Source organism: Trachurus trachurus, assembly GCF_905171665.1.
Source record: "Trachurus trachurus genome assembly, chromosome: 24".
NCBI classification, from domain to species: Eukaryota; Metazoa; Chordata; class Actinopteri; order Carangiformes; family Carangidae; genus Trachurus; species Trachurus trachurus.
Window position 1 is genome coordinate 17,156,205 of NC_139910.1, and position 27,961 is coordinate 17,184,165.

The 27,961-nt window shown below is 41.8% G+C and overlaps 2 protein-coding genes across 2 annotated transcripts; one reads left to right on the forward strand and one right to left on the reverse strand.

Moving 5' to 3' along the window:
- Positions 1-1,607: 1,607 nt before the first annotated feature.
- ppp1r14c (protein phosphatase 1, regulatory (inhibitor) subunit 14C) lies at positions 1,608-23,988 on the reverse strand. The gene is made up of 4 exons (XM_084000393.1): positions 23,424-23,988; positions 6,522-6,605; positions 5,653-5,685; positions 1,608-3,941 (listed from the first exon to the last, which is right to left on the reverse strand). Exons 1-4 carry the CDS (start codon positions 23,646-23,648, stop codon positions 3,867-3,869), a joined length of 417 nt encoding a protein of 138 aa, XP_083856519.1. The 5' UTR covers positions 23,649-23,988; the 3' UTR covers positions 1,608-3,866.
- Positions 23,989-25,068: 1,080 nt separating this feature from the next.
- Positions 25,069-27,953, forward strand: iyd (iodotyrosine deiodinase). Its single transcript, XM_084000374.1, has 5 exons — positions 25,069-25,740; positions 26,825-27,025; positions 27,142-27,301; positions 27,422-27,578; positions 27,717-27,953. Exons 1-5 carry the CDS (start codon positions 25,548-25,550, stop codon positions 27,897-27,899), a joined length of 894 nt encoding a protein of 297 aa, XP_083856500.1. The 5' UTR covers positions 25,069-25,547; the 3' UTR covers positions 27,900-27,953.
- The last annotated feature ends 8 nt before the right edge of the window (positions 27,954-27,961 follow it).

Consider the following 27,961-nt stretch of genomic DNA (forward strand, 5'->3'; position numbering starts at 1 on the left):
CAGTGTGGGTGCAATTCTGTTTCCTGCAGTGAAATCCACAAGGCTGTTTGGGAATGTGTGTCAGTGAATCAGAAGACATTCATTATCATATTCTCTGCGGGAATAAAAGCTGTGGAGCATTCACCAAGTGTCTCTCTCTCTCTCTGTCTGTCTGTCTCCTCTGTAAACTGGCCTATATTCTTCCACATGACTTACCTTAAGAGATAAAGAAACTATATGAGCTTTGACTTGCACTGAGGTCGACTTATTCCCTCACAGATCAGAGAAATAACATGTAATGACCACGCAACATTAAGTTTAATTGGAATGACCCACAAAATGGCCTCTTAAATAAGTGTGAAACATTTCTCAGAGATGAATGAACACTTTCTACTGTACCTAGCAACAATGTACAGTAGGCCAGTAGGCTAGTCCATATGGGGCTAGACATGCTGCAGAGAAAGGCTACTCATGCGCACAATGAGCAATAATGTCATACCCTGATGAGCTCTTTACAGAATCAGACAGTGCACAGGAGTGTCCCACTAAACCATCGCACACTGTGTGGCACCGAGAAGGAACACATTGACATGTTTCATAGGATGCCCCAATATGCCTCTTGTGCACAGTGAGGACCGCACACCGACACACACATGCATCTGTATGAATACAAACAAATTCCTGGCTATTAGTAATAGTTTGACATTTTGCTAAATACGCAAATCTGTTTTCTTGCTGAGCAATAAGATGAGGAGACCAGTGTCAGTCTCTTGTCTGTACTGTAAATATATGGCCACAGCCAGGTGATTGTTAGTTTAGCTTAGCATAAAATCTCTGCCCCATGTGTAGGCTACAGTCTGTGGGGCTAATCTAACCAGTCGATACCTGTAAATTAACCACAGGTATATCTTACACAGGAGTGGTATCTCTCCTTCTATCTACCCCTGCATTCATGTGTCTGAATAATTAGATTCAGATCTGAATGCTTTGTCAAGTTTGAACAACAACTTGTTCAAAACTATCATATCTGTAGAAAATTGGTGGATGACAATTATTGTCAATGTTTGGCTGGCAGTAAGACTGATTGATAATACACATATGTATTGCAGTTAGGTTGTAACTGTTAGTGACCTACATTAGACAATAAGTTTGTTTTTAATTTGATGTAACCCTGACAATAAGCAACACAAATACTGGAAACACTTTTACCACTGGCTAATATAATGCAGTTCATCATCTGTGTAGCATCTCTTGAGGTTGACGTCCCAACCTGGGAAACGGGGCCATCTGAGGAGCATGTGAATTTAGCATTATTTGCAAACAAACCATCAAGTAAACAAGCTAACTTGTGCTTTCAATAAACCAGAGGCACTCGTTCTCATCCATAAAAACCTGAAAAACACACAGTGGGATATGTGTTTAAACAGTACAGAGTCATTCTGCCTTTTTATTATCAGCAAAACAAACCACACATCACATTACATTTTAAAAACAAGAACGCTTATTGTGGATGTACAGAAAAACAAAACTGCAGCTGAAAAACATAATATTTTAGTCCTAAAAATAATAATAATAATAATGATCATAATAATAGTACTAATAAAGGTATAAAAAAGGAAAGTGTGTTATTTTGTGAAATAAAAACCTTTGGGCCAACAAAAGTTCCCTTCAACATGCTACTTTAAAAATACATGCAAATGTAAAGCTCTCTAATATGGACACTTTCAAAATACTCTCCACATGAAATCCCATAAATTATAAAATATCAGCCTTTTGCCCCTGAACTGTTTCTTGACAGAGAAAATCCTAAGGAGTACCTCGACATGAATCCTGGAAGCATCTCCATCTATAATGGCTTCCTCCTCAACTCTTCCTTCCCATCCACTGTTTCAGAAAACATACAATCTTTTTGAATAAATCAACCATCGCTCACTGCCCTGTTCCAACCGAGGAGAGGAGGACGCCACTCTAGACTGCACGCACTCCATCAATAAAGACACACATATTTCTTTCAGACACATTTCTCTGGCATCCATCAACAGTGAAAATGCCTTTTTATACAACCGAAACCTGGGAAGAACATCAAAAACAGCACCATTTTTTTTTTTAATTTCCTGGATTCTCTCCAACGTGACAGTCACGTTGTTGTCAACACAAAAAGTTCTACAAAGTCGTACATGGTAGCTAAGTCAAAAAAGTATTTTTTGCTTGATTATAAGTTCATAATATCTATACTCTTTATGAATGTTTTCTCAGTTGTTAGCATGCAAGACGGGTGCTTTGCAAGTGTTATGTTAAAACCAAACATTGCCCTGCTTTTGTCTTTGGCAGCTGAGGGTATATATCTCTATATATATCACATGGCAGGTTTAGCTCTGCTCCATTCCTGTTGGTTCACGATTGACTGCTCGGAAATGAAACTGGGCCCAACCCCATAACAGAGTCATGATTGTACCAGAGCTTACAGGTTTTTGAGTGTGTTGGTGCACAGAAGGTCATTAACAACAATAAATAATTAAATCTACCTCTTAAACCTGGGATTATGCAATTACAACATAATTTCTGCAACCTGGAAAAAGTTCAAACACATCCTACTCGAGGATTGTTTCACAAACTTAACAAACAAATCCCTGTGGAAATGCTGTGTCGCACTCACGCCTCCATAACGTCTTAACATAGGATGCAATACTCCCAGTTTTGGCACACCTTTCCTTGCAGGACCTGGCAGGTTTTAAATGTCAAAGTTTCAAGTTGTCTGCAGGTTCTGACTCAACCGCATTTGCCTCTAGGTTGTCAGTAGTTAAGGTTCAGTGCTGAGTAAAAAGTGAACTGATCCTGAATGTCTTTAAAGGCAACACCAACCACTATTAGAGAGGCTAGTCAGCAGAGTTAAGTGAAGCCGGGTGTGAGAAACAACTAAAACGTTTGGGCTCGGTGGTTAAACCTAAACTGATATGTAATCTGATGAGGGACAGCAATGAACAACACCACGTAACATGGGAAGCGAAAGGCTGCCAATCATACAGGTGTTGCAGCGTCACACAGAGAACCGCAACACCCATCATGCCTTGCTGTGATGAAACATGTACAGTGGGTAAAAAGTAAAAATCTTAATACTAAAAATGTCCCCACTCTTTCCAGATTTTACACATCACAAAAAAGGACAGAATTGATGTACGAACGCCTTGTGCTTAAAATAAAACTGCAGATCACCCTCACATCTCCCTTCGCGAGCACTGACAGAGTAAGGATGAGGAGGTTGGCTTAGAAGTAGGACAAAAATAAAAACCGTTGAAGACCACATTTTAACCACGTGAACAATAAATGGCAACGTACAGTACATTTTGAAAAAGAAATAACAGCAAAACACCTCAGTAAAAAAGACAAAGTCATGAAGCACTGTGTACATAGTGCTACAGCTAATTTCACACCTACTGCGGTACAAACGTTTTTTCTTTTCTTTTTTTTTTCTTTTTTTAACCACCTCCCTTTTTGAGATTTATCAGTGTTTTAGTCTGTATGGCTGTTGGGATTACAACATCGGCTTAAAAAGTTTAAACATGGCTCTGAAACGTGGAATTATAGGCGGTGTTCATGTTAAAGCACGGTCGCAGTTCTGGCACGTTGCAAGGGTTCGACATTTTTAATTTTCGCCACGTTGGCTCTGTTTTGCTCACGTACCTTTCAACAGTCAAATAGTTAGAATACACCTTGTTGTGCTATATGCATTATGGATTTTATGGTGCGTGTTTGCAGGTTGCAGAATAGTTACTAATGTTTTGATAAGTTATTCTGTGTGACGATGACAGTCCATGTGGAGTGGATTAAGCAGGTGGAGCTGAGATGATGTAGTTTATGATTTTTGATTGGCGTTGACACGAAAGCCATTATAGGCCCTTCTTGGTTGGCGCACTGAGTTTTCTCATCCCCCTTATCCTGCCCAGCAACTCCCGGACAAAGTCCTGAAATGAGGGAAAGAAAAAAAACAAGTTAGGCAGGCAGTTGCATTCAGGTTACACACGTTTCTGTCTTTAATCATTTAACATGCAATTACCAAACGGTTTTTGTTTGGTTTTGTAGTTAACACAAGACAACTCCCACATGAATGCAGACAGTTAAAGACTGATATTTAAAGTAATACATCTCATTTGCTTTCTTGCAAGGAGTGAAATAGTTTGCTGACATCTCTTTCTCATCTCACCTAACTCCCTGCAAGAAAGCAAATACGAGAGGAAAATTCAAAACCCAGACAGCAACGACTTCATTCTGCTGTTTAATACTGTCATCTGATGCAATTTAGCTAAATATGACTGCCAGCTCCTCATTCATTATGATCCGACTGAAATAGATGTTTTGAAGTTGCTCGTGCCACGGGGGAATCATCAGAGCGACGGCAGCACCGTGATGTTGAGCACAGCTGACTCAGAAACATCCGACTTTTTGCTTCACACATGTAAAACAAACAGCCAGAAGCAGGGGGGAGGGGGAGGAAATACACACGTAGCTGCAGCAGCAAACTCAAATCATGATGCTAATGTATTTTAAATGACAAAATAGGAAAGAGTGGATTATGGGATAGAAGCCTCTCCGTAAAGACACTTCCTCATCTTGGGTTTAAGTAAGGGGTTGTGTTGAGGTGGTGAATGTGCTGGAATATAATCCCCCTCATTATACCAGGGGTGACAATGCTTGTGACCTAATTACTGACGCCTTCCCCTCCTCTCACTCCCTCTGTACCTCTCCTCCTCCTCTGTCCCCTATACCCTGCTCTGTCTCTCTCCCTCTAGCTGTCCTTTCATATATCCTCTGCATCCCTCTCTCCCTATCTCTTTGTGGCGGCTTCTGTCCTTCACTTCCTCCCATTCATCTCTCTGTCTGTCCTTTTTTTTCCATCCTTTCCTTCATCGTTCTGTCTTTCAGTGTTTATCCCCAGCTGATGTCATCTTTGCGGGAGTGTGTTAAAATGGCATCTGTGCGCGCTTAATGGATTACAGCGTGTGCGGGCGTTTGTGTGTAGGTGTGACATATATAAGCGGCCGTCGACCTGGGTGGGACACTCTGGATATCCGTGACCTTGTAGTGGTCGTCACAAGCTGACCTAATGCCACACACATAACAGATAACAGATGGGGAGACCAGGCTGGACGACCCTGCCGTACGTAGAGTTAATGTGATTGGTCGGTACCACCTATAATCACCAAAATAGCTTAACCTTGCCTCACCCCAACCCAAACACTTAACACCTTTACACACACAAGCACACACATCCATTCATCTTCTCTCAAACGCATGCAGTATCAAACATACTCAAGTATAGACAAAGTAAACCGAGTGTGTATACGTTAAAAACACGCTGTATTGACAATCAGTGTCCTCTGTGTGTATGTGTGTGTGGATCTGAGGTCTTTTGAACCCTATGTTGTATTTAGGTCAGGGTGACAGTGGAAAGAGAGAATGATTTGTGTGTGTGTGTGTGTTTATGCATGTGTGTGTGTCAGACATTTATTAACCACATATACATCTGGGAAATGATGACAGTTCAACATACAGAGTCTATACACTGCAAGTTCACCAGTGCATGAGAGCGTCAATAATGTCTAGGTCGCTAATATTGACCATTTCATTGTGTGTGTGTGTGTGTGTGTGGATGACAGACACACTACACATACTAACCTCTGTTGGTTTGTAGCAGTCTATTAATGATTCCTGTGCAGAGAGGGGGGGAAACAGAGAGAGCAGTTCAGGGATTAGACGTGCTCCGTGATTGTTTTCAATTCACCGCAGCTCCTGGGGCCAGATGCATAAATGATGTGTCCCCATTTCCTGCACATAAATTGGTCTTTATAAATACAGAATCTACGGTGAGAAGGTGCACACCTCGTATATTCCTTTGACTATGCAAACACCTGGTTTTTTAAAGGCGATCCAAGATAGTTAGAAAAGAATGCACATATTCAGTCACAAATCTACACACATCTGACCTCTGGACTGTACTGTGTTTATGTGAATAGCTGTTTCACATTAAGATAAAATCATCTTCCACTATTGTAAGAAAAACGCTTTGATTGTCTGAAACTTTCTATGTCTCAAGCTTTGGTATCCATTTGCCTCAAAGTGCCTTTGAATGCATCATTGTTAAGAATTATACAAGGGCAAATCAAACATCCTGTTTAAAAAAAAAAGCAGTGGTAACATTTTTTTCTACTGGCTGGAGACTCAATAGACCAACATTTAAGACATTTGGTTCATCCAATCTGGAAAACCTGATGTTTAGCTTTTAAGCATTCAGGAAGAACAAATAGTAAAAAGTCAGTGGGAAGTTAAGAGTTGGATAACATCTCTAATCTATAATAAAAAGAAATAACAGAAATCATTATCTATTTAGTGTCAGTTATGCTTAATCGTAGTGCTATAGGTCTTAGTAGCATTACTGCTTGGTGATACAGGATTCAACTCTTTCCCTTTTCTTCTAAATCTTCTATTTGTATTGTATATTACAATGATGTTTCCTAAGAAATAGACATTAGGATACAAAAACAGACCTGCAGTTTGCTGGCTCGCTCGTCATCACTGGTGACCTCCAACAGGTCATCGATGTCTATCTCCACCTCTGGCATCTCCTCCTCCTGGAACATAAAGAGGCTCTTGGTTAATAGGCTGATGAGTCAAAGGCAAATCGGGAGGACAAGGACAAACAAGAGGAGAGGACGTAAACAGGAAATTACAATAGAAAAACCAAACAGGAATCTCTGTGGTGGAATAGTCACCACCAACCGCTGAAACATAAAGCTGAGTTGTTACATCCTTGTACTTGTAGCGACACCAAAACCAACCTCAATTACCCACTTTGTCTCACTTTCAGTTCCTTCATTTCACCTCTCAGCACGACTCCAAGTCTGTATTCAAAACACTGTTTCCACGTCTCTGCACTCCAAACTCCAAACAGCTCAAACATACTGTGTATTTGCCTATGAGGAGCAGACATCATATGGAAATGTCATTGTGCCGGGGCAGGGCCATTTAGCGGCTCGGTGGTTAGAGGCTGTATTCAGCTCAACGCCACTTCAAAAGGTCCTGTGTTCCTCTGGTTCATTTTATTCTACCACGAGGCTTGTGCAGAGGAGGTATGCAGGGAGGATCAACCCTTCCCTCCCAGCTACCGCATGATGCATCTTCCAAACTCTGCCTTCTGGGAATTAAATCCAAGGAAACCATGTTAAAGTGCAGCTTCTTCATCCAAAGCAGTGGCCTTTACCAACAGCAGAACTGTTCACTGACATCTGGATGATTGCAGCAAAATGGACTCTACGGCTGCTATCTCACCACAGTGTACCTTGGAAATATGTTGATGCTGAACGACTCCACACTTCATAGTTTAAGTTCAATGCTCACATTCACTGCCAGTGCAGAAAGGACTATGTCCTTTAATGTAAAGGGTGTGTAGGGTGACCAATAGGGATTGTTGCATATCGGACTTCCAGGCAGAGAACCACAGTTTTTTATTACAGGCCTGCAATTAATGTTTGCCTTTTAATTAACGGTAGTCTATTCCTCATGTTTACCATCCATAGCTTTTCTTCTCCATAGCTACAGTCTTATTTTAATCTATACCAGCAAGAATTCCTACAGCATACGGGCATCTTGTTGCAGTAAATAATCAAGACCCAAAGTACACAACTGACTGATTATAAATGAAGCTATATGGAGTCGTGTGGTGCCAGTTTATTGCATCACCTATGTCTCTGAACGCCATATGATGCAACAAAAAAAATCAGACCTTTTCATGTTTTATATATTATATTGCCTCTCAAAGCCTTATGGGTTGGCAAGCAATGTGGGAGAGACATGAAAACATCGAGGTATTGAAATCTGAAAATGTTTTACTTTGCATAAATTAAACTGACTCTGTGGGGATTTTCCACAAAAGCAATAAGAAATATTAATGTAGCAGTGGGTCAAGAATTTTAATCTTTATGATTGCACCCAAGGCTGAGAGTGTTGTCTTGGCTACAGCAATGAGCAAGAGGTCATCAAAAAAAAAAAGTGTTACTCCAGAGAAGCCCCTTCTATTATTTACTTCAGCTGGAAGGCTCAGGCTGAGTGAACACACCAATTGACAGCAAACACGACTGTAAAATTTAACTTACTTTTTGCTTGCCATATGCAGTCAAACGTCCCTGGACCAGCAGCCAGGGTACCATAGTACTAAAACTGACTCTAGTTCTTGGTTGTGTGTGTTTGTGTGTGTGTGTTTAGACCTCTCAGAGGACTCTTATATAGCTACCTCAGCCTGGAGCGTGAACTGGTATTCAGACACAGGAACAGGGAGGATGGAAGGATGATTTGATTTTAGCTCTCAGCATTAAAGCTCAGTCACTGTGATTTCAGTTTTGCGTGGGTGGGTTGATGTGCACAGAATGGAATTAGCTCACAATTATACCTTTGAAATGACAATACCAACTGCGAGACATCGCAGTAGAGCAAGCGCGGTGCATTATATGCAGTTTATTTGACGGCATGACCACAGAGGAATTACTGTACCGAGTGCAATTGAATTTTTCTATATGATTACTATGAATATGAATACAAAACAGGAATGTGTAGCGTGGAGCTCTAATCTCATAAGTCTTTTTAACACAGTAAAAAATGTACACTTGACATCTGTGACACTTTGGTCTGACTCACACATATCTGCATTAGTTCACTCACACACTAACACTAAAACACACTAACACACGCTTGCACTCGTATAAGCTAGTCCACCTTCATCCTTATTCCTGAGCTGTTAAGAGGCATTTACACAACCAGCATTTTAAGCATCTTGGCCTCTCTGAGCGTCCTCTTCGACTTCTTGCTCTGAAATCTCTCTCCATGTCTTAGTGAGAGGGTCTCGCACTGAAATCCCCTCCTCGTTAAGGAGACAGAAAACAGAGGCAGAGAATTGAGGGAATGTGACAGATCATATCAAAGCCTGTCATCTATTAGTATTGGAGTGAGAGCGCAGTGCAACCAGAGGACCGAGGTTATATGCAAATGCAAAGCATCAGAGGTAAGATGAGCTATTTCAAGGAAAGGAGGAAGAAATGGATGGGAAAAAAACAGAGAGAGATGGAAAGAGAAAAAGGGCAGTTGTGTTAAAGAGAAGGAAGGAAGTGATGAACATTCATAAACTCTCATTCAATTAGTGTTTGTATTTTCACATTTTGACATTTGTTATATAAAATTGTACCTTAAAATGTGAAATGAGGATGAAAATAAAACATTTGCTTCAGGCAACCTGAAACCAAAATACAGCTTTAGCTAGGATAGCCTGATCGCTCCTGCAATTGAAAACTTGATTTTACCCTCCATCATTTTAGAAATTTAGAAGGTTTTTTACCACACAAATTAGTAGCCTAAATAGCTAAATAATTATGGAGGGGGAAAAAACAACTAACTACTTACTTACAAACAGCCTAGATTAGCTGTTACAACCATCTCTGCTGCTCTGACTGTAGCTGTAGCATGCTAATAGTACCTTTAAATCACATAGTACCTAAATGTAAAAAAAAAATGAAGATAATTAGCTCATTAGTTTAAACAAGAAACACTTATCTTTGAATACAGAGTTTTAGTTATTCTTAGTTAGCAACTACTAACTAACATTTTACAGGTTGAAAACCATCATTTGGGTGGCTTGATAGAAAAACTAATATGTCATTCAAAATTTTCGAAGCAGCCCAATCAAGTAAAGTAATGTCTACAATTTCACTGCAATGGCAGGAACAAGAGATCAAATGTGCAATAAAAAACAAAAGATAGGCCTAGTGACTGGTGTCCTGCTCACTCAGTCTGCTAGTTTCCATACAGAGAAGCTTTAACCTAATAATAGAAATGAATAAGTGAATTAGAATGAGTAACAGTCAGGAGGGTGAATTTAACACACTGGCCTACTTCTAAAGGGCGTGGAGGGCAAAGACATCATCCACAGTATCTATCTATCTATCTATCTAGTAGGCTAATTACATTCTATACAACTTGGCTTGTAAAGTGTCCACCATCATCACCACGATTGTTATTCGTTTGTTTAAGTTTGACTCGCATTTCATTTTCAATCAACAAAAGTAATGTTGTGCGACCTGGGCCCGCACAAGAAATGTGCAGACAGCTGCTGCAATGTAGATTTTTTTTCACAATAAAAAGGTTTTTTTCTTTTTTTTAAACTTGATTATACAATTAAATTTAGAATATTTCTTGACACGACTCTAGTGTCTCTGCCTATTTCTCGTGTGTGTCTGTGTGCGTGTGTGTGCATGCGTGCGCACATCCCTGACTATTCCACTTGTCAGCAGGCAGTCCGTCACCCTCTGTCATTGTGATTGGTGATGACTAGGGAAAGGCTTGTGTGTGAAGCCATGGCTGCAGGCAGTCACAGAGAACGTGAAAGTCTTCACACATACACACACACACACACACATACACACACATGGTTTTTTGGCCACCATTAGTCTTCCGCAGAGAAAACAGTCACCACAGGGCCTTGTCTCTCTGAACTTGTGAGAAAGTACCTAACTGAGTTAAATATACTCCATGCAATGACAAGAATGGAAACACACTTGCACACTCAGACACTTAACAGGCAGATAAACACTGAGGTGGTTGTTGTCCTGCTGGTGATTGAGAGCCTAAAATAGTTGAGGTCACACCCACTACCCCTGGGAAAATAATTTTCCATCTTGCCAGCAGTGGGGTGATAAAATGACAGAGCACATTTTTAGAAGACAGGAAGGGACAACCAGAGATGTACAAACTACAAAATACAAAGATCTGGTTTTGTATTGAATTTCTAAAACAATAGAGACATGAGTTTAAAAGACATTCACACAATCTTATCCTATAAATACATATTTTATAGGAGATGGGGCTATGTTTTCATTGTTTTTAATATGGCCTCATACAGCAAGAAAACAATAGAAACCAGACAGAAATAAATAGCATGCAAATGTGGAGGAGAACCACGAGGAGACAGAGGCTGTCTGTTGCAAACTGCATCCAAATTCTACCTGTTTTGTTGAGCGCGTAGTCCATTTACATCGAAAACACAGCAAAGTATACCAAAATAGTAGTGTTTAGTTTTGTACGACCTGCATTGTGTGAAATTGGGAAGCAAAGTGATTTGTATTTACATGTTTACGAATAACAGAGGCAGCCTTTGTTTCAGATGAGGGCAAGTTTGTGTGTTTGCATACGCATAAGAAAGAAATAATGATGAAAACAGGAAAAAAGAGTGAGTGTGTGTATATTATATGTGTGCAAGAGAGATAACAAGAAGGCAAGTGTTTGTTGTGTTGAAGGCAACTTTGTGTGTAGACTGTGTATAATGCAAGCCAGCAAGCAAGAGAGAGTCGGGTCGGGACAAACGGAGAGCGAGGCAGACAGACAGTGTGTTTGTTGAGTGTGTGCATCTATGTCAGGACTTGTTTTCACCAACAGCTAAGCAGCCGGCAGGGTTTTCGGTCTGGTTGGTCTATGATGAGGTGAATCAAAGCTAATGTAAGCAGCCCGACCCTGTGACTCACAACAAACTCCATTCAGACTCTATTCAAACACTCAACATGAACAAATAAGTCAAACTCTCTCTGACAGGGTATCACTTCACTCGGCCAAGTGATTCATTATTATTCCTATTCACGGCCTATTTATATAAACCAGAACTACCAGTTACATTGAACTGCACTTGGACCCTCTGAGGAAATATTTGCAAACAGCTTTAGCTGAGGCAGCTACTGTACCAATAAATATGATGATTATGTTAAATACATAATTTATTATTTCTGAAAAATGTTTCAGTATCAATAGCCTACAGAAGTTCACAATATACAGTTAATGATTAGATAATGGTTGGCTGCTATTGTGCTTGAAATAAAAAGTTGTTGTACCTTAGAAATAAAGTCTGTTTGTGGACACATTTCTACAGCAGCTACAGTAGCAACACATGACAGACATGTGACTATTATTCAGTAGCTTTGCCAGCCTATAACGTTGTTAGGCTACTGATGCTAAAATATTCAGATGCAAAAACTAGAGTGTCCCTTATATGCCATGCCAAAATATTTTTAAACAGTTCATGTTCATGTTAGCACTGAAAAATATTGTTGAAATGTGTGTTTTTAATGCCCAGTTAAAGTCCAGCTCAAGAAACATCATATTATGGCGAAAATAAAAAGACAAACATATCGTGACTCTGCCGATATGCAAGAGGGCACATGTGTTAAATTTGTTAAAGTCAAGTTAACTAAATTTTGGTTGTGTGGGAGTAATGAAGACTTCTTGGTTTCCTTTACACAACAGAAGAATAAATTACAAAGAAAAAACATCGGTACCAGTGTCGGCCATCGGCCCAATTGTTATTTTAAACATGGGTATCGGTGTCGGACTGGAATTTCACAATTGGTGCATCCCTAATTATAACATAAAGACAATGCATAGGTCAGGACTACATTAAAGATAACATTAAGAATTGCTGGTAGGTAAGCTAGCTAACTTGTTGTTAGATCGGGTACCTCTAAAGTCAGAGGCAGAGCCCTGCCTTACAATGTTCAAAGGAAGGCACAGAGTGTATGTGGCTGATTGTTGACACAGTCTGGTTGTATTATGAAGTGACAAATTGTGCCAGTTATTATTTTAGCACTGGGCTGTAGCATTACTGCAGCCTGGGCAATTTGCTTGTGGGACTCTAATGTGACTAAAAGGTTTTGTCAGGAGGATCATGACAGCCGTCAGGTATAGATGCTGAAAATGGAGACTTTGCCATCGACATCAGTGTCTATCAGTTCCCATTTTGTCCGTGGTCATTTCCTGTGAGTGTGTTGTTTATGTCCCGGTGGTGCAGAGGGAACATTTAGTTTTTGTCTGTAATGGCATCTTGAAAGTGAGCGTCTCTGTACACATAAAATGTGGCTGACATTGACAGATCCCCCACATAACTTAGATAATACTGAGCACACACACACACACACACACACACACACACACACACACACACACACACACACACACACACACACACACACACACACACACACACACAGAGACTAATCCGATTTCAAAGAAAAGTTACCTGGTAAATAAGATAATAACACCCACGCTGCTTAGTCACAGCTCTGTATGAAAATTGTAAGATGACAGGACAGGAAGAAAACAAGGAGAATTTGAAGGAGATGCTTAAAATGTTCCAACGATACTGCAGACAAAGAAACATCATTAAAAAGCAGAGCACAAAAAAGAAATTTAATAAATCAAAGAATGAAATAAGAAAGGATGTGCATTAAATCAGGAGCCAAGCAGAGAGTTGCAGAGGCAAACAGGGGCTGCAAGAGGGAAGTGAAAACAAACGAAGAGAGTTATGTATGAGAGCGGTAATTAGAATACATAAGAGGAGAAAATAAAGATACAGGGAGATGGGGCGCACACAGATAAGTGGGTCACTGTGATGATGAGGCAGAGGGGAAGGAAGAGGAGGATTGCGCAACACAGTAAAACCTCACAGCTCAGCTTTCTTCGTCTCTCCGCGGTGCCATGCTGTGTCACATCAAAGCGAGAAGGAGCTCAAGGTTGGATGAATTCATCTTATGAGACCCAGTGAGGTGAGGGAAAGAAACCACGGCACGACAAAGTGCACGGAGATGGATAGGACAAGGAGGGAAAAGACGGGGGAAACTGAGGGGATCAGAGCGAACAAGAGAACAGAGACGGAGAATAAGTTTTACAAAACGCGAGGAAACAAAAAGAAAATCCCCGGAACATAAGCGACAGATAGCGCAATGGTAAAATTAAGTGTTTCTACAGCATCTTCCTCTCCGCATCCTCCATCCCCCACCTCCCTATTGCCCCTCCAGTGAAGCGATTTGCTGAAACCCTACAGCACAGATGAAGCAACTTCACCGGTTAAAGTTAGCTGCTGCAGCAAAAGCTCATTCCCACGCTGATTCAGCTGTACCCTACAGAGGACACTGCATATCAGAGAGGGGAACTGGTAGAAAAAGAGTCGGAGAGAGAGGAATTAATCCTCTGCGGGGACATTAGAGTTATAAATAGAAATGATTCTGAGTGGTGATTTTGCAGGCTAATTGTGATGTAAATGAATCATTTACCCTTCAGTGCTCAACCTTCATCTGGATAACAAAGGTCACCTTTTCTGAAGGGGGGGGCACAAGGTCAGATTTAAGTTAGCAGTAAGTAGCTGTACAGTTTCATGTATTATGTATTACATACTAATCTTTATTGATCCTTCATTGTGTTCCCGTATTATGTGAGTTCAGATTTACGTTGTGATATAGCGGGACAAGTTGAATGAGTTTCGCATTTCAACAGCATGTATGCTTCCTCATAGGGATTGGTCGACTATCTTCAAAAACAAACACTGATGTTTCCAATGTGGTTGAACAACTCGTCAAACCTAACCCCACACTTCCAACGGGAGTTATATGAAGCTATTTTAGAGAGCAGCAACTGTAGCAAGCAAAAATGTATTGATGTAGATGGAACAGAGGTCACTGAAAGGTGAACGACTCCTTAGTCTTTCTTCAACCTGCTTAATGTTAATTATCAACAGCATTTGAAACTTGAAACACAGTCAAACCTTCAGTCTCCATGTGGCATCTCTCTCCTCTGAGATGTAGTTATGTTTTGAGGAGGCGCATGTCATCATAGTTATGGCAGCTACATGCAATGATTCCAAAGGTCAAACACTTGGAAATCATCTCATCCTCCTTTGATAAAAAATCCTGATCCAGAGTAAGTGTGAGTCTATTTCACAGTTTTGTGGTTCAGACGTGTGTTGTTCATTTTACTGTTTTACCAGACAGACAGTTTCTCCCTCACGCTGATGTATTGACTGTTGGGGCCCATTTGGACCTTTGCCCTCAGGTCGAAGCAACGCCTCCAGCCAAACTGGACTTCAAACATCAGTAGCATGAGGGTCACAAGCAGTCAGCCAGTCAGCATTACAACTATCTAGTGAAGACACTAGTGGATATATTCAAATTCAGACACTTTCCTGTGGTGTTGCAGCAACAAAACAAAGCTGTCAGAGAATAATCAGTTTTTAATCTTATTATAGATTACAGTAGTGTATGACTGACAGGACCCATCGCTTACAAATGTGCCGAGTCATTGAGGACGCGCAATGGTAGCCTTCAAGAAAGCAGCACACCCACATATGAACACACCCCATTGACTTTGAAAGTCAAAACAATAATCTTCCCTCCTCTCCCATTTCCCCCTCATCTCCCCCTCTCTCCGCATCCCGCCCCTCTCTCAGACACACACGTGAATGACGGCAGCTTTTCACATCTATTCGCGGTGCCAACTGTGGAGAGTGAGTCAGTGTTTTGTACACAACCAGTTTATAAATCGCGCCAGCCCCGCTGACAATGAAACCAGTGATTAACTGCATCATCTCGGGATGGGAGGAGATGTCATAGGAAGACAAGAAAGTCAGTGTGTGAGTGTGAAAAGTCAACATCTCTTCCTTTCACAGTCTCACAGTCTGCTTGCCCACTTTGCAGCTGCTTCCCTTTGTTCTTCTATCAACCTTTAATCACGTTGCAGCTGATGTCCCATATGAAACAGTTTTAAAGACTATAAAAATCTAAATGATCAAAATGGAAAGCACTGGAAGTTGACAATGATCGTGAGTTGCACTTGCCATTTTAAGATCTTTTTTTTTTCCTTGTATAACGATGTCTTTAGACTCCAGGGCTATATTTGCAAGACCTGTAATTCAAGTCAATAACCTGCAGATATTTTCCAGATCTTTTTTTATCCAATTTTATTTTCTCCAACAGACAGGCTGATATGCCTCCCTAAGGTTGGCAGTAATATCTAACACCACTCTAACAGTGTTATGTTATCATAGCTAAGCCCATAAACACAGCGTATGGGGTTAATAAGAGTGGGGAAGCACAAAGGAGAAGGTTGAAAGGGAAAAGGAAAGGAAAAAAAGCTTCACATCATTACATTTCCACCTTACATTTTCTTTTATTTACTCATCATTATTTTCTCGCCATTTTGAATACTTGTCTGTCAGGAGCTACCACTGTATCAGTGTAACAATTACGCCTGTTTAAACGGTTGCACTCACTGGAATCATATCATCATATGTCATTAGTTGTGTCAACTACAGATATAAAACCTCAAATGTGTATGTGTGTGAAAGCCAGACTGACAGTAGAACAGATGCCGGAGGGAAAAAATCACAGAGAGGCGGAGGAGGATAAAAAGCAGGTGGGCGGGTGTCCCGATGGGTCAGACGCTGGAGAGGAGAGGAGAGGAGTTTAAAGTGTAGAAAATGACAGCGGGATGGAAAATGGAGAGAGATGACAAAACAAGCGCACTGTAACCTCTGCCCTCAAGTTTTGTTTCTCGGGTAGGCATTTGACACCTTTTCTCCTGCGTGTGTGTTTAGATCAGTTTTCAGCAGCTGGTGGCTATCGGCCGTCTTTTTCAACACCTCTGATTTGTTTAGCAGCAGATGCATGTGTCTGCAGGTGCTACGTGAAACATGTCAACACGTGCTCGGACCCAGACGCCAGGCTATTTTTGTCAGTGCAATTGCAAGTGGTAGATGGATAAATGTCTGCTTTCCCCAGAGCTGACAGCAAACACAACACTGACCTTCCCCCCCACCTGCTGCCAGATCCATAAACACATCAGAGCCACTTATTGTCAGCTGAGCTAATGATAGTCACTCTACATACTATTTTATAATATACATGTTTATTTTTCTTCTTCCTTTCCCCTCCCCCAAACCTAATGTCTTTTGTTCTCCATTACACTCTTTCCTGCTTTCTCTTTTTCTATATTTTGAAATTATCATTTTAGAAATAATGAGGTCATCAAGCTTAACCCACTTCCTGTCGAGCGAGATGTGTTCAATTGATCACACCCATCGGCTGTCACAGGTGATGGATGCACCTTTGAATGAACCAGTGAAGTGGTAAATAATGAAGACACTTCCCATAAACCTGCAGCAGAGAATAACACACTGTCTTCTTACACCTGTATGTCTGTACTAGGGTTGCAAAGGGGTGGACAATTTCGGTAAATTTCCAGTAAATTTCCGGTAAATTTCCAGAAACTTTCCATGGGAAGTTAAACTGGGGAATTTTGGAAATATTCCAAATTGGAAACTTTCTATGGGAATTATGGGAATTTCTCGGAATTAACTGGAAATTGGTAGCCTAGAAATCTAGACGCACCCTAGCGGCAGCAAAAATATTTGCTCCGTAGGTGTATACATTTTAGTGATATAGTCTGGCTCGTCAGGCTAGGAAATTGGGGTAATTTAAACAAACTGTATCATATCTAAACATAAATGTAAATGTTTTGTTTTGTCATAAGCAGACATCCATGCAAAATAATACAATTAAAAAACATGATATTTCAACAGATTTATTTGTGAGTAAAACTTTATCAAGTTTTAATTCTTGTATGAACAACAAAAACATGAATGTTGAGTAAAATGTTACCCCCCCCCAACCTTCAATTTTTTAAATTTCTGATTTATTCCCGATTATTCCCATATATTCCCGTTTATTCCCATTAATTCCCATATATTCCCCCATGGAAAGTTTCCAACTTTGAAAATTCCCAGAATTTTGCAACCCTAGTCTGCACATACATAGTGCATCCAGTAATCTTAATGGTAATACAATACTTCTGTCTTTGTGTGTCACTATGTGTGTGTTCGTCTCTGACATGCTACGCCTAAACCTATTGAACTTTGCTAATGACCTGGCTTGGATTGCACTGTTTACTCCGCCTCTGCTGCCCTGTGAGGTTCACATGATACACATTTGTTCTCCTTCCCAGCAAGAAAAACAGATAAGACGAGCGCGGGGGAAAGGTTATTGACAAGGTCACAGGAGAAAACAGAGGAAGGGGGAGGAGGAGGAGATAATGATACAGGCAGGGAGAGATGAAGATGCTAATTTTTTTCCCTCTTAGAAGTCAGTGGTGACGCTGATTTGATTTGATTTTATTAGGATCCCCATTAGCTGCTACACCTGGTAGCAGCTACTCTTCCTGGGGTCCATTAAAAGCCACTGAGCCACTGAGAAGGGCCAGAAATCAGCAGCCAAACCCAGATGACAAACACACACACACCAACACTGCCTTGAGACAGACCCACATACACAAAACAACCCCCCTTCTTTATTGCGGTGATGATTACCCAGAGAGAAAGAGAGCACCAGACAGAAGAGTCAGTATTATCCTGGAGAATGTGCTCCTGATGATCTCCTACTTCCCTTTGCTCCATTTGATCCCAATATGCACACTGACCTGTACATATGTGTGTCTGTGTGTGTGTGCATCCATTCATGGAAAGTACCCCCGACCGTTCACCACCCCATATCTGCCAAAGAGCAGCGGAATATCATCAACCCAAAAGAAATTCATGCATGGCCTTATACACATATCCATAGACACAGACATAATCACACACACATACACAAGGCCTGAGGGCAGAGCACTGTCTCTGTGCTTGTACACATGAATAAGCTTCATTGAGTGGGGCTCTATTGAAGCTGAGCCATGGAAAAGTAGGGCATTACAGTTTCTCTCTCCCCTCATCCTGCAACTTGCACCCCAACAACACACACACACACACAAAAACTGCAGAGTGTACAATGGATTCCCCACTCTACCACTATCTGTCACTCTGTTATTCTCCCTCACACACACTAAGTAAAAGCCTTTTCCTCACTACACTCCATTGATTGTGCTGAGGAGCTCTCAGACAGACGGACTAGTCACCGTGCTGACACATTCTGCCTTTTAATCACCTGGACTTGACCTCAGCAATAAACTGCAGTCCAGTTTAGACCAGTCTGTCATAGTGGGAGAGACTGAGTGGGTGGGTTTTCTCCTCCTGAGGTATAAGGAAAGTGTGAGGATGAGGATTATGCTTCAGCTAAGTGAAAGATTAGGACGTTTACATCTCAGTATTTCCCCCAGAAGTACAAAAGGAGCGTTTCGTCAGATTTCATCAGTGCTGTGAAATGTTAAAGTTTTTCAAAGTAGCCTACATGATTAAATGGTCCGCTTATGAGAACATGGGCCCCTGAGGCTCAAAGCAGAACGAAGGAGAGCGAACATAGTTGCATTGTTTGTAGTCATTTTTATGTCTCTCCTCGAGGTTGTTTAAGGACCTCCTGTGGTCGCTTTGTGTCTCTTTGTGTTTGTTTGTGCCTGAGGTCGTTGATTTTCAACCTATAGAATATTAACAGTCAGATCTGGGGCAGGGGGTGTCCCTAACCTCTCAGCCTCCTGGGCCTGTGCCAAGGAGGCCTGCCTGGTGATCCAAGGATCAAAAGCTATGATGTCCACATGTCTTTCAGATAATAGCTACACACCAGAAGCAAATAAGAGTCTTCTCCTCAGATTCTAAATGTTTTCAATAAATAGTTGGTCCATTAACCAATTAGCGTAGTCAACAGAACATGAATCAGCAACAGTTCTGATCATGCATTGATCATTACTGTCTTTTAACAAAAATATCAAACTTTTTTTATTTTCAGTCCCTAACATTTAATTATAAAGTAGTATACCTGGTTAACATGGTAACACTTTGTGATTTAGATTGTTGTTTGGATTGAATGAGTGATGTGCTGACATCATTAGCCTTCAGGAAATGTATACAGACATATTTTTCTTTCCCTAGTTTCTGACACTTTCTTACAAGCAAACAGAATCAAACTGAGAAGAATCAATAAGAAAATGATTAATCAATATTGAAAATAATGATTAGTTAAAGCTCAATCAAGATACAGTGTAATGTTAAATTGAATCAGTAATGGTTCTTGATTAATTTATTTAGCTATACATACAACATTGTAGATTATTGCTTTAATTTTAATTGGTGTTGTAAAATATATATAATAATATCTAAATAAATGCACTAGAGGGAGAATTCCTCCAACAGCTTCTGTAGGGAAATGATAAGGAGACAATGGGATGCTGTATTCTTAGCCTCCACTATATTAAGAGCTGCACTGGGAGCACTTGGGTGCTTGGCTATCTCTCTCCATCCCTCTCTCTCTCCACGTCACCCCTCCTCTCTGTTCTCTCTCCGTCCTCTGAAGCAGCCAAATGAACAGAGGCAACACATCCCAGGAGAGCAGAGAGGAATCCATCTCTGACAGGACTCACCTTCTGTTATCCTATAGTCCAGAGAGAGCAAGAGGAAGAGACACAGCAAGAGGCTGGAGGCAAATTAAAATCAATGTTGGACAAAACCATTTTAATGAAAGACACAGTAAGAGGGAAAACTTAAAGTCAATTAAGTCTTTTTTAATAAACATCTTGTTTTTGTTTTAAGATTAAAGGAATTTGTTATTTTGAGCAATATGCTATTTGCTCTCTTGCAGAGAGTCAGATGAGAAGACCTCTCCCAGAACATCAGCTAGCTAGAGCTACAAGACGTGAATTTACACATTGGTTTAAACAAAGTGCAAGCTAGCCATTACCTGTTTCCAGTGCTATGCTAAGCTAAGCACTATGCGAGTGTCGTATCAATTAGCCTATGTTTCTTGTATGCTAGCCCGTTTTTATTTTCTAATTCTGGATTTTATTGTTTCTATAACTGAGACATTTTTTCAGACACAAGAAAATATCCCCAGAAATTCTCACCATAGAAAATAAAATCCAATTTTTTTCTGAGTTAACCCCATCTTCGGCCTTTCAGCATCACTGTACCCCCACCCACACACAAACACACTCTGTGATGTTCTCTAGTATCAGGTTTTTGTTATGAAACAGATACAGTGACTGACCTTTAAGCCAGGCCAGTGCAGCCAAATCAGCAGTCTCTCCCTCACTCCGTCACACACACACACACAAGTACATAACATACACACCTGTGTCCACCTTGGGTCTTAACATGGAGGCGTTAGCTGGTTTGAAGGTAGTGTTACTTCCACTTTACAATCATGTGACCAAACACCATCAGTAAAGCAGTGCACAGATGAAAGAAACTTGAACAATGCGCCACAGTGACAGCGTGTCTAAACCAAGATGTATCCGTTTCATTACCTGCTGTCCTCTGAAACCCTGCCAGCCTCTCTACTGCCATTCAACACTGTGCTTATTCCAGCATCCAGCATGATATCAGACCGGTAACGACGCCACAGAGCCAGGGGATTATCATGCGATATTATCCCATTTGCTGTGCGAAAGACATAATATGAAGAGGTGTCATGCTGCTGGGAATATCTACACTGAAATGCGGACCGCCGATTCCCCGCTGTTAAATTAAAGTCAAGACAAAAAATGAAGTCTTTCATAACAGTAAAATAAAACAGGTTTCTGTACTACATCTAGAAATCACAGCAGGATAATGCATCTTGTGATCTTGATTATTCATCCATTTGCATTAAACAAATCACTGCCTGGTATACAAAACCGCACATCCATTTTTAGAGAAAGGCAAATGATGTTGTGGCCCAAATGTGGCAGTCTGAGATAAATGCAGGACAGGTGCATTCCAGCTCTCATCGAAACATCAAGTGGGCTGGCCAGTCTGTGTGTGGGGAAGACATCAATCATACGACTTGTAGATCAAGTGCACCTGCTGACAACTGGACTGACATGCAGCCAAGAGCTGGCTTTGAAATGTAAACCAGTTCACTCTCAGACAGGATATACTGCTCTAACCACAGCACAGCATAACTATAAAGAGGAAGAGGGGGGGGCTCACAAACAAAACGAAAACCCATAAAAACAGCAGCTGATAGTTGGAGCGCTGCAAGAAGGATGGATGCAGTTTGGAGCGACTGGAGATCACAGTGGTTTTCATTAGAAAATCTGTTTGCTTTCAGTATATGGGCGAAAGATATTTGCATTTGCAACACTATGTCATGTTGACAGTCAGAGTGATGCTGTGATTTGAGCAGGTGTTTCCCCCATGCACATGCACACACACATTGCAATCAATCTTTGTAATAGTCTGAAACACAGCATGTCACAGAAATGATTGCACTAATGTGTTGCACACACGCACACACACACAAATACATGCCTTGTTTATATCTCAATAAAAAGCATCCCCACAGACTGGTCTGGCAGGCTTATGTGAGCTTGCACGTGTGGATGCACGATCACAGCGCCTGTTTCATCCCTCATTGGCTGAGCCCCGTGGATGCAGACATACTGTAGCCATGCCTACAGTGTGCATGAGTGCATATGTCTGTGCAGACCCTCCGCTGTGAGGAAGGGGGTCAGAGCCAGAGGAGGTGATTGGCTGGTGAGGAGAGTCACAGCATCAGCACATCCTTAACCCACTGCCCTTCTTTCCTCTCCCCCAGTCCTCCACCCCCACCCCCACACCCCCCAACTTGGCTCTGGCACACACACACACGCACATCACCTATAGAATCTCTCTCTCTCTCCCTTTCTCTCTCTATCTCTCTCTATCTCTCTGCGCCCCCCCCCCCCCCCCCCCCCCCCCCCCCCCCCCCCTTCTCTTTCCTCTCCCGGCGCACATAGCCACATAGACTGACACGCACTCAAACCCTCCTCCTCTTTAAATGTTAAAGAATGCGACTTGTGAACGTGAGAGCGCAGAATAATATGGCTGTCAATATCTCTATCAATATCGTCTGGTGTCAGATCACACCTGACGTCACCTCGAAAGGTGAAAATGGTTTCAAAGGTTAAAAAAAAAATCAATCAAACGACATGGAAATCAGTTTCAGCGTATGTAGACTATTCTCCCTCTACAAAATCACAGAGAAAACATGGATTTTGCTCTAGAAAACAACCAGATATAGAGTTAAATACCACGACAGGGAATTAAATGATGACCCGTGGACAAATAAGCGTCCAATCAATTTCAGTGAATTCAATGGAACCGGTTAATTGGCACATTTCATTTAAAAGACCGAGGCGACTGGTGCGTAAAAGGCGCAACCGTGCGGTTTCTCTCGACCTCCTCGGTCCAGCCATCAATCTCTCTCCCAGCGTGTGACAGAGGAGGCAATAAATCGTCTTTGGAGGCAAGATCGTCCAGCGATGAGCTACACTATTAAACCAGACATGCTTTGTGTCGCTCAGACTCTTCATGCTATACTCCCCCTCCTCCCAGACATAAGCCAGCAGGTTATCAGTGCTGCAGAGGACAAAGACGCACCGATACACCTAAAGGCACAGGCTATTAAGTGGAGGATGTTAGTCCACTGTGAACATAGGTGCATTTTGAGGTTTTATGGGAGAAGACAGAATCACAGGTGGGAGATGAGCTGCAGTTCCAGCTGATCAGCAAGTCAAACAGAGCAGATGAGCAGGTTATATTTGAGTCACAAGGCCACAAAGCAGGTGACCGGGAGCAGTGTTTCCCTCCGTCTCCATCTGGTTTTCAATGTGTGTGTTTTTTGTGTGGTATCTCTGGTTTGTGCTCCACTCACCTCGCAGTCATACAACTCGCTGAGCTGCTCAATGATCCACTCCTCCAGGACGAGTCTTTTCCGCAGCTCTTTCCTATCGTACTTGACCGTCACTTTGCCTTGTTTCTTCTGGACCGGGTCGTCCCCGCCGGTGATGGGGCCGGAGCCCACGCAGCCCACCCCGGGCGCAGATTGGAAGAAGACGCGGCCGCCGGGAGCGGTGGTCTCGGTGCTGGCGGCCGACATTGCGGGATGCGAAAAGGGGGGGACTTGGTGTTAAAGAAACGTGTGAATGAGTGAGGAGTGCGTGCTGAGCGGCAGACAGGAGAATGGTGAGGAGCTTTTAAACAGCTGCTATTTAAAGCGCAGCGCCGGAGACAGCCGAGGAGGCGGAGCCAACACTGCAAGAAGAGCGCATCCCGCGATGCTCGTCTCCTGTTAAAATCACCAGGATTTCCCTTTTTCTGCAGAGTGGAATAAAATTACCAGTTTCCACCTCTGAGTTTCATAAGACAAATTCCAAGTCATAACTGTGAAACATGACAGAGAGTGACCTGCGTCGCCAAAATGGCAGCGAAATTAGGGAGAGTCTGCAATTATTTTTTTATAAGGACAAAATCTCAACATGGCACTGAAAGATCATTACCAGGCTATAAGAAATATAAAAGAGTCTTAACATGCATTAACAGGCTGTGCGATTCAAAAATATGTTTATTATTTGCGCTGTTTCAGCCAAATCCCTCAATGGTTCCACAAGAAGAACAGGCAGATGTTGGAAAATCTTTCCCAGCTCCAGCTCCTCTGCCATCTCGTGTTTTTGTTCACTTATTGAACAGTAGGCTAAAATGTCTGCTGAGTGTCCATGTTCCATACGTAATGTACAGCTGACTGTGCAGAAAGAGACTGTGATTCTATGGCATATGCACACCTGAATTTGGATCATCAGTTTATGTTGATATGCTGAGTGTGTCGACCCAATCACTCCAGGCAGGCGTTTGGGAAAGTCAGTTGCGCCACCTGTTGTTGATATAGAAAAGTACAGCCCTATTGGCTATTGGCTTCAGTCCATCGCCTATTATTTCACTCACTGTATAGATTGCAAAACTTGATGTTGTACATTGAATAGCCTCATTCATTTTGGAGTTTAACACTTTACACTTACTGTGGGATTATGCAAAATAATGTGTAAATATTCTGCAGGTCCTATAGTCCACATCTGCTGATTCATGATTAACACCTGTCAATAAGATCATTTCTCATTTTAAACTAAAACTTGTTCAACTAAAATAAACATTAATATAATGCAGGCTAACAGATTTTGCAGAGGCTATCTATCCAGCAGGATATTTCTGCTACTTTATGATAAAATTGGGCAAGTTTGGAGCATCGTTTAGGAGAGGGGTCTTGTCTTTAGCTCACTGAGCAGGTGTCCCTTATACAGAGACTATAGTCTTTGCAGCATGTCCCTGGTAATTCCACCGATGGCCCTTGCATGCTGCATGTCATTCTCCCTCTCTGTCTCCCCATGTCCTGTCTCTCTACAGCTGTACAGCCCCAAAATATACAAAAATTAAAAAAAAAAAAAAAAAAAGCAAGTTAAATCCTGAGAAATAGGCTAAGAGGCTTCTGTCAGATTGTCAGAAAACGTTCAACAGGCCAAAAAAGTCAATAGAGAAATTAAAAATTAATTAGAAAAACCCAACTCAATGTGAACCTTAGACTTACAGACTATAGAGCTCTCATTGCAAACACAGGCAAAAGTGGAATATTAACTCTAGGCAACAACAGGACTACATCAAAGGACTTTGTAACAGTGACATCAAACTCTTTTATGTTGCTCATGTGTTGTTTGATGACCAGCCTGTTATAGGCTACAGTACCTACACCACCCGAACCAGCATCAGGACTATAGTGTGTGTGACTCCAACCCAACAATCAGACCATGTTCAGTTTGTAGAGGAGCAGCACTATAGTGGATCTGTACTATTTTTCAGCAGCTGATGGGACGGTTCCCACAGACACAGCCCTGACTCAGCGTGTATGGACCCACCCCAGATAACACTGTAGTGTTTTATAACAGCGGCTCTTCTTCTGCAGCTCAGCCTCTCGGCGGATCAAGTGCCTCCAGTCAACGCTCCGTCGGTCATGGCTCTCCTGTCCGTCCTCACCCCTGTCCTGGCGGTGGTCCTGTGCCTGGTCGTGGGCTTCTTGCTGCTGAAGCCACGGGACTCAGGGACCAGCTCGACCCCTCCGGAGAAAACTAAAACTAAAGCTGCGTCGAGACCGTGGGTGGACCAGGACCTGCAGGACGATACAGAAACCACAGCTGCAGAGGACGGTAGGAGCTGAAAACAAACTTTCCTCACTTGACGTAGGTCAACTTTTGTTCCCATGGCGACGAGCAAGTGGACGTGACAATCACTCTAAGCGTTCATGCTCCACTAAAACCAATGGTTTCAAAGCCAGAAACAACAAGGACTTCATGTAGGCTATTTGAGGGTCGGCCCTGTGGTTGTTGTGGGTATTTCTTGGGTATTGCGCGCCACGGTAATGGGCACGCGCAATATGGGAGCGCGCACAGCAAACTTTACAGCTTTCAAGGAACTTGGCCTTATCACATTATCATTCACAGAATCCCAGCTATAGCCTAGTTAATCAATGATTTCAAATGGGCTGTAACTGAAGTGGTATTATGATTTTTCTATTCTGCCTCTCTTTTTAAAATTGACATTATAATGACAGTTAAGGGATATTTTAAGTGTTTTCAAAAATGGTCTATATTCTTGTAGCCTACTATGAGATTGTTTTTCCCCCTTTTCCTTTTATGAGTCAAATTTATTATCTAAGTTAATACCTACATCTTTTGTGATGCATATTTCCACATTTGTTTGTGTCTAATGAGTTGAATTAAAATGGCTTCTGGTGCTGTGGACAAATGAATGATTGTAATTCTTCAGCTGTTTGGTAGACAGACAGTAGACAGAAAATGAATTGGCAACTCCAGTCAGAGTTATTTTACTGGTTGTCAAGCAAATATGACAAAAATGATGGCTACAGCTTTTAAATGTGACAGTTGCTGTTGTTTTTCTTTATCATATAATTTAAATATCATGAGTGTTTAGTGTTAAGAGGTAAACTGATGATATTATCATAACCTGAAGGTACAGAAATTATCAAATACATTTTTTCAGTGTTTCATGGACGAAAGATGAATCAATCATTTGAACAGAATAATGTACAGATTATTCAATAATGAAAATGACTCTTGCAGCTAACACTGAAGGTAATCCGTACACAAACACATCAAAGGGTCAACAGCTCTCAGAAACATGACTCTTATCTTCTTTTCAGATGCCTTTATCAACACTTTAATAGTTTCGAATGTTCTTTTTCTTTTCTTTTCTCGTCCATCATCATTTTAGCGGATGGTGACTGGGTGGACAGCAACGAGGAGGAGGAGGACCTTCTCCATGTGCCCTACTCCCCGAAACGTTACACTGAGGAGACAATGCTGGAGAGATCCAAGGATTTCTACACTGTGATGAACCAGAGGAGGTCTGTCCGATTCATCAGCCCAGAGCCGGTCCCACGAGAAGTCATAGACAATATCATCCGCACCGCAGGCAAGTATCAGTGGACCAAGGACCACTATATATCTGCTGTGAATTAAGTTAGATGCTGCTTTTTAATGATTTCATCTCTAATTCTTGTGTGTATATACCCCCTCTCCTCTGGGCAGGTACGGCCCCCAGTGGAGCACACACAGAGCCCTGGACGTTCATTGTGGTGTCAGATGCAGAGACAAAGCACCAGATCAGACTGATTGTGGAGGAGGAGGAGGAGATGAATTACCGTCAGAGGATGGGGGACAAGTGGGTCAATGATTTGGCCAAACTAAGGTGAGCACCAGTACCCCAAACCAGTAGCCTACCCTTCATTTAGATCGGTCATCCAGGACCAAGAAAAACGTTTACCCACATACATATCTCTCCTCTCCCACAACATCTTTCCTCCTGCAGGACAAACTGGATTAAGGAGTACTTGGATGTCGCGCCATACCTGGTTCTCATCTTCAAACAGACCTATGGGATTCTGCCAAATGGCAAGAAAAAGACGCACTACTACAATGAAATCAGTGTCTCCATATCGTGTGGAATCCTGTTGGCCGCATTACAGGTAAAGGACTAAATCACGCATAGAAATACAGACCAACCCTGTTGTCCTGGTTATAAATGCAGTTATAAACCAGACCGTACAATAAGGCATCTGGTCAAGCAACTAATTGTGTTTTGTTTCTGTCCATTTGCTTATCAGAATGCAGGTCTTGTTACAGTCACATCGACTCCCCTCAACTGTGGCCCTCAGCTCAGGCTGCTCCTCAAGCGGCCGGCCAATGAGAAGCTGCTGATGCTTCTTCCTGTAGGTTACCCTGCTGCAGACGCCACTGTGCCCGATTTGAAACGCAAGCCTCTGGATGAAATCGTTGTGCACATCTGATGGAATCAATCCACAGAGAGAATAAAATGCAAAAAGCAAAGTGTTTTTCCTTCATTTCCTTC

Coding starts and splice junctions, on each gene's coding strand:
- iyd (XM_084000374.1), top strand. CDS start 25,548: ATGGCTCTCCTGTCCGTCCTCACCCCTGTCCTGGCGGTGGTCCTGTGC. Junction 27,302..27,421: donor AATGATTTGGCCAAACTAAG/GTGAGCACCAGT, acceptor TTCCTCCTGCAG/GACAAACTGGATTAAGGAGT. Junction 27,579..27,716: donor TCCTGTTGGCCGCATTACAG/GTAAAGGACTAA, acceptor TTTGCTTATCAG/AATGCAGGTCTTGTTACAGT.
- ppp1r14c (XM_084000393.1), bottom strand. CDS start 23,648: ATGTCGGCCGCCAGCACCGAGACCACCGCTCCCGGCGGCCGCGTCTTC. Junction 6,606..23,423: donor GCGAGTTGTATGACTGCGAG/GTGAGTGGAGCA, acceptor TTTATGTTCCAG/GAGGAGGAGATGCCAGAGGT. Junction 3,942..5,652: donor ACTGCTACAAACCAACAGAG/GTTAGTATGTGT, acceptor CCCTCATTTCAG/GACTTTGTCCGGGAGTTGCT.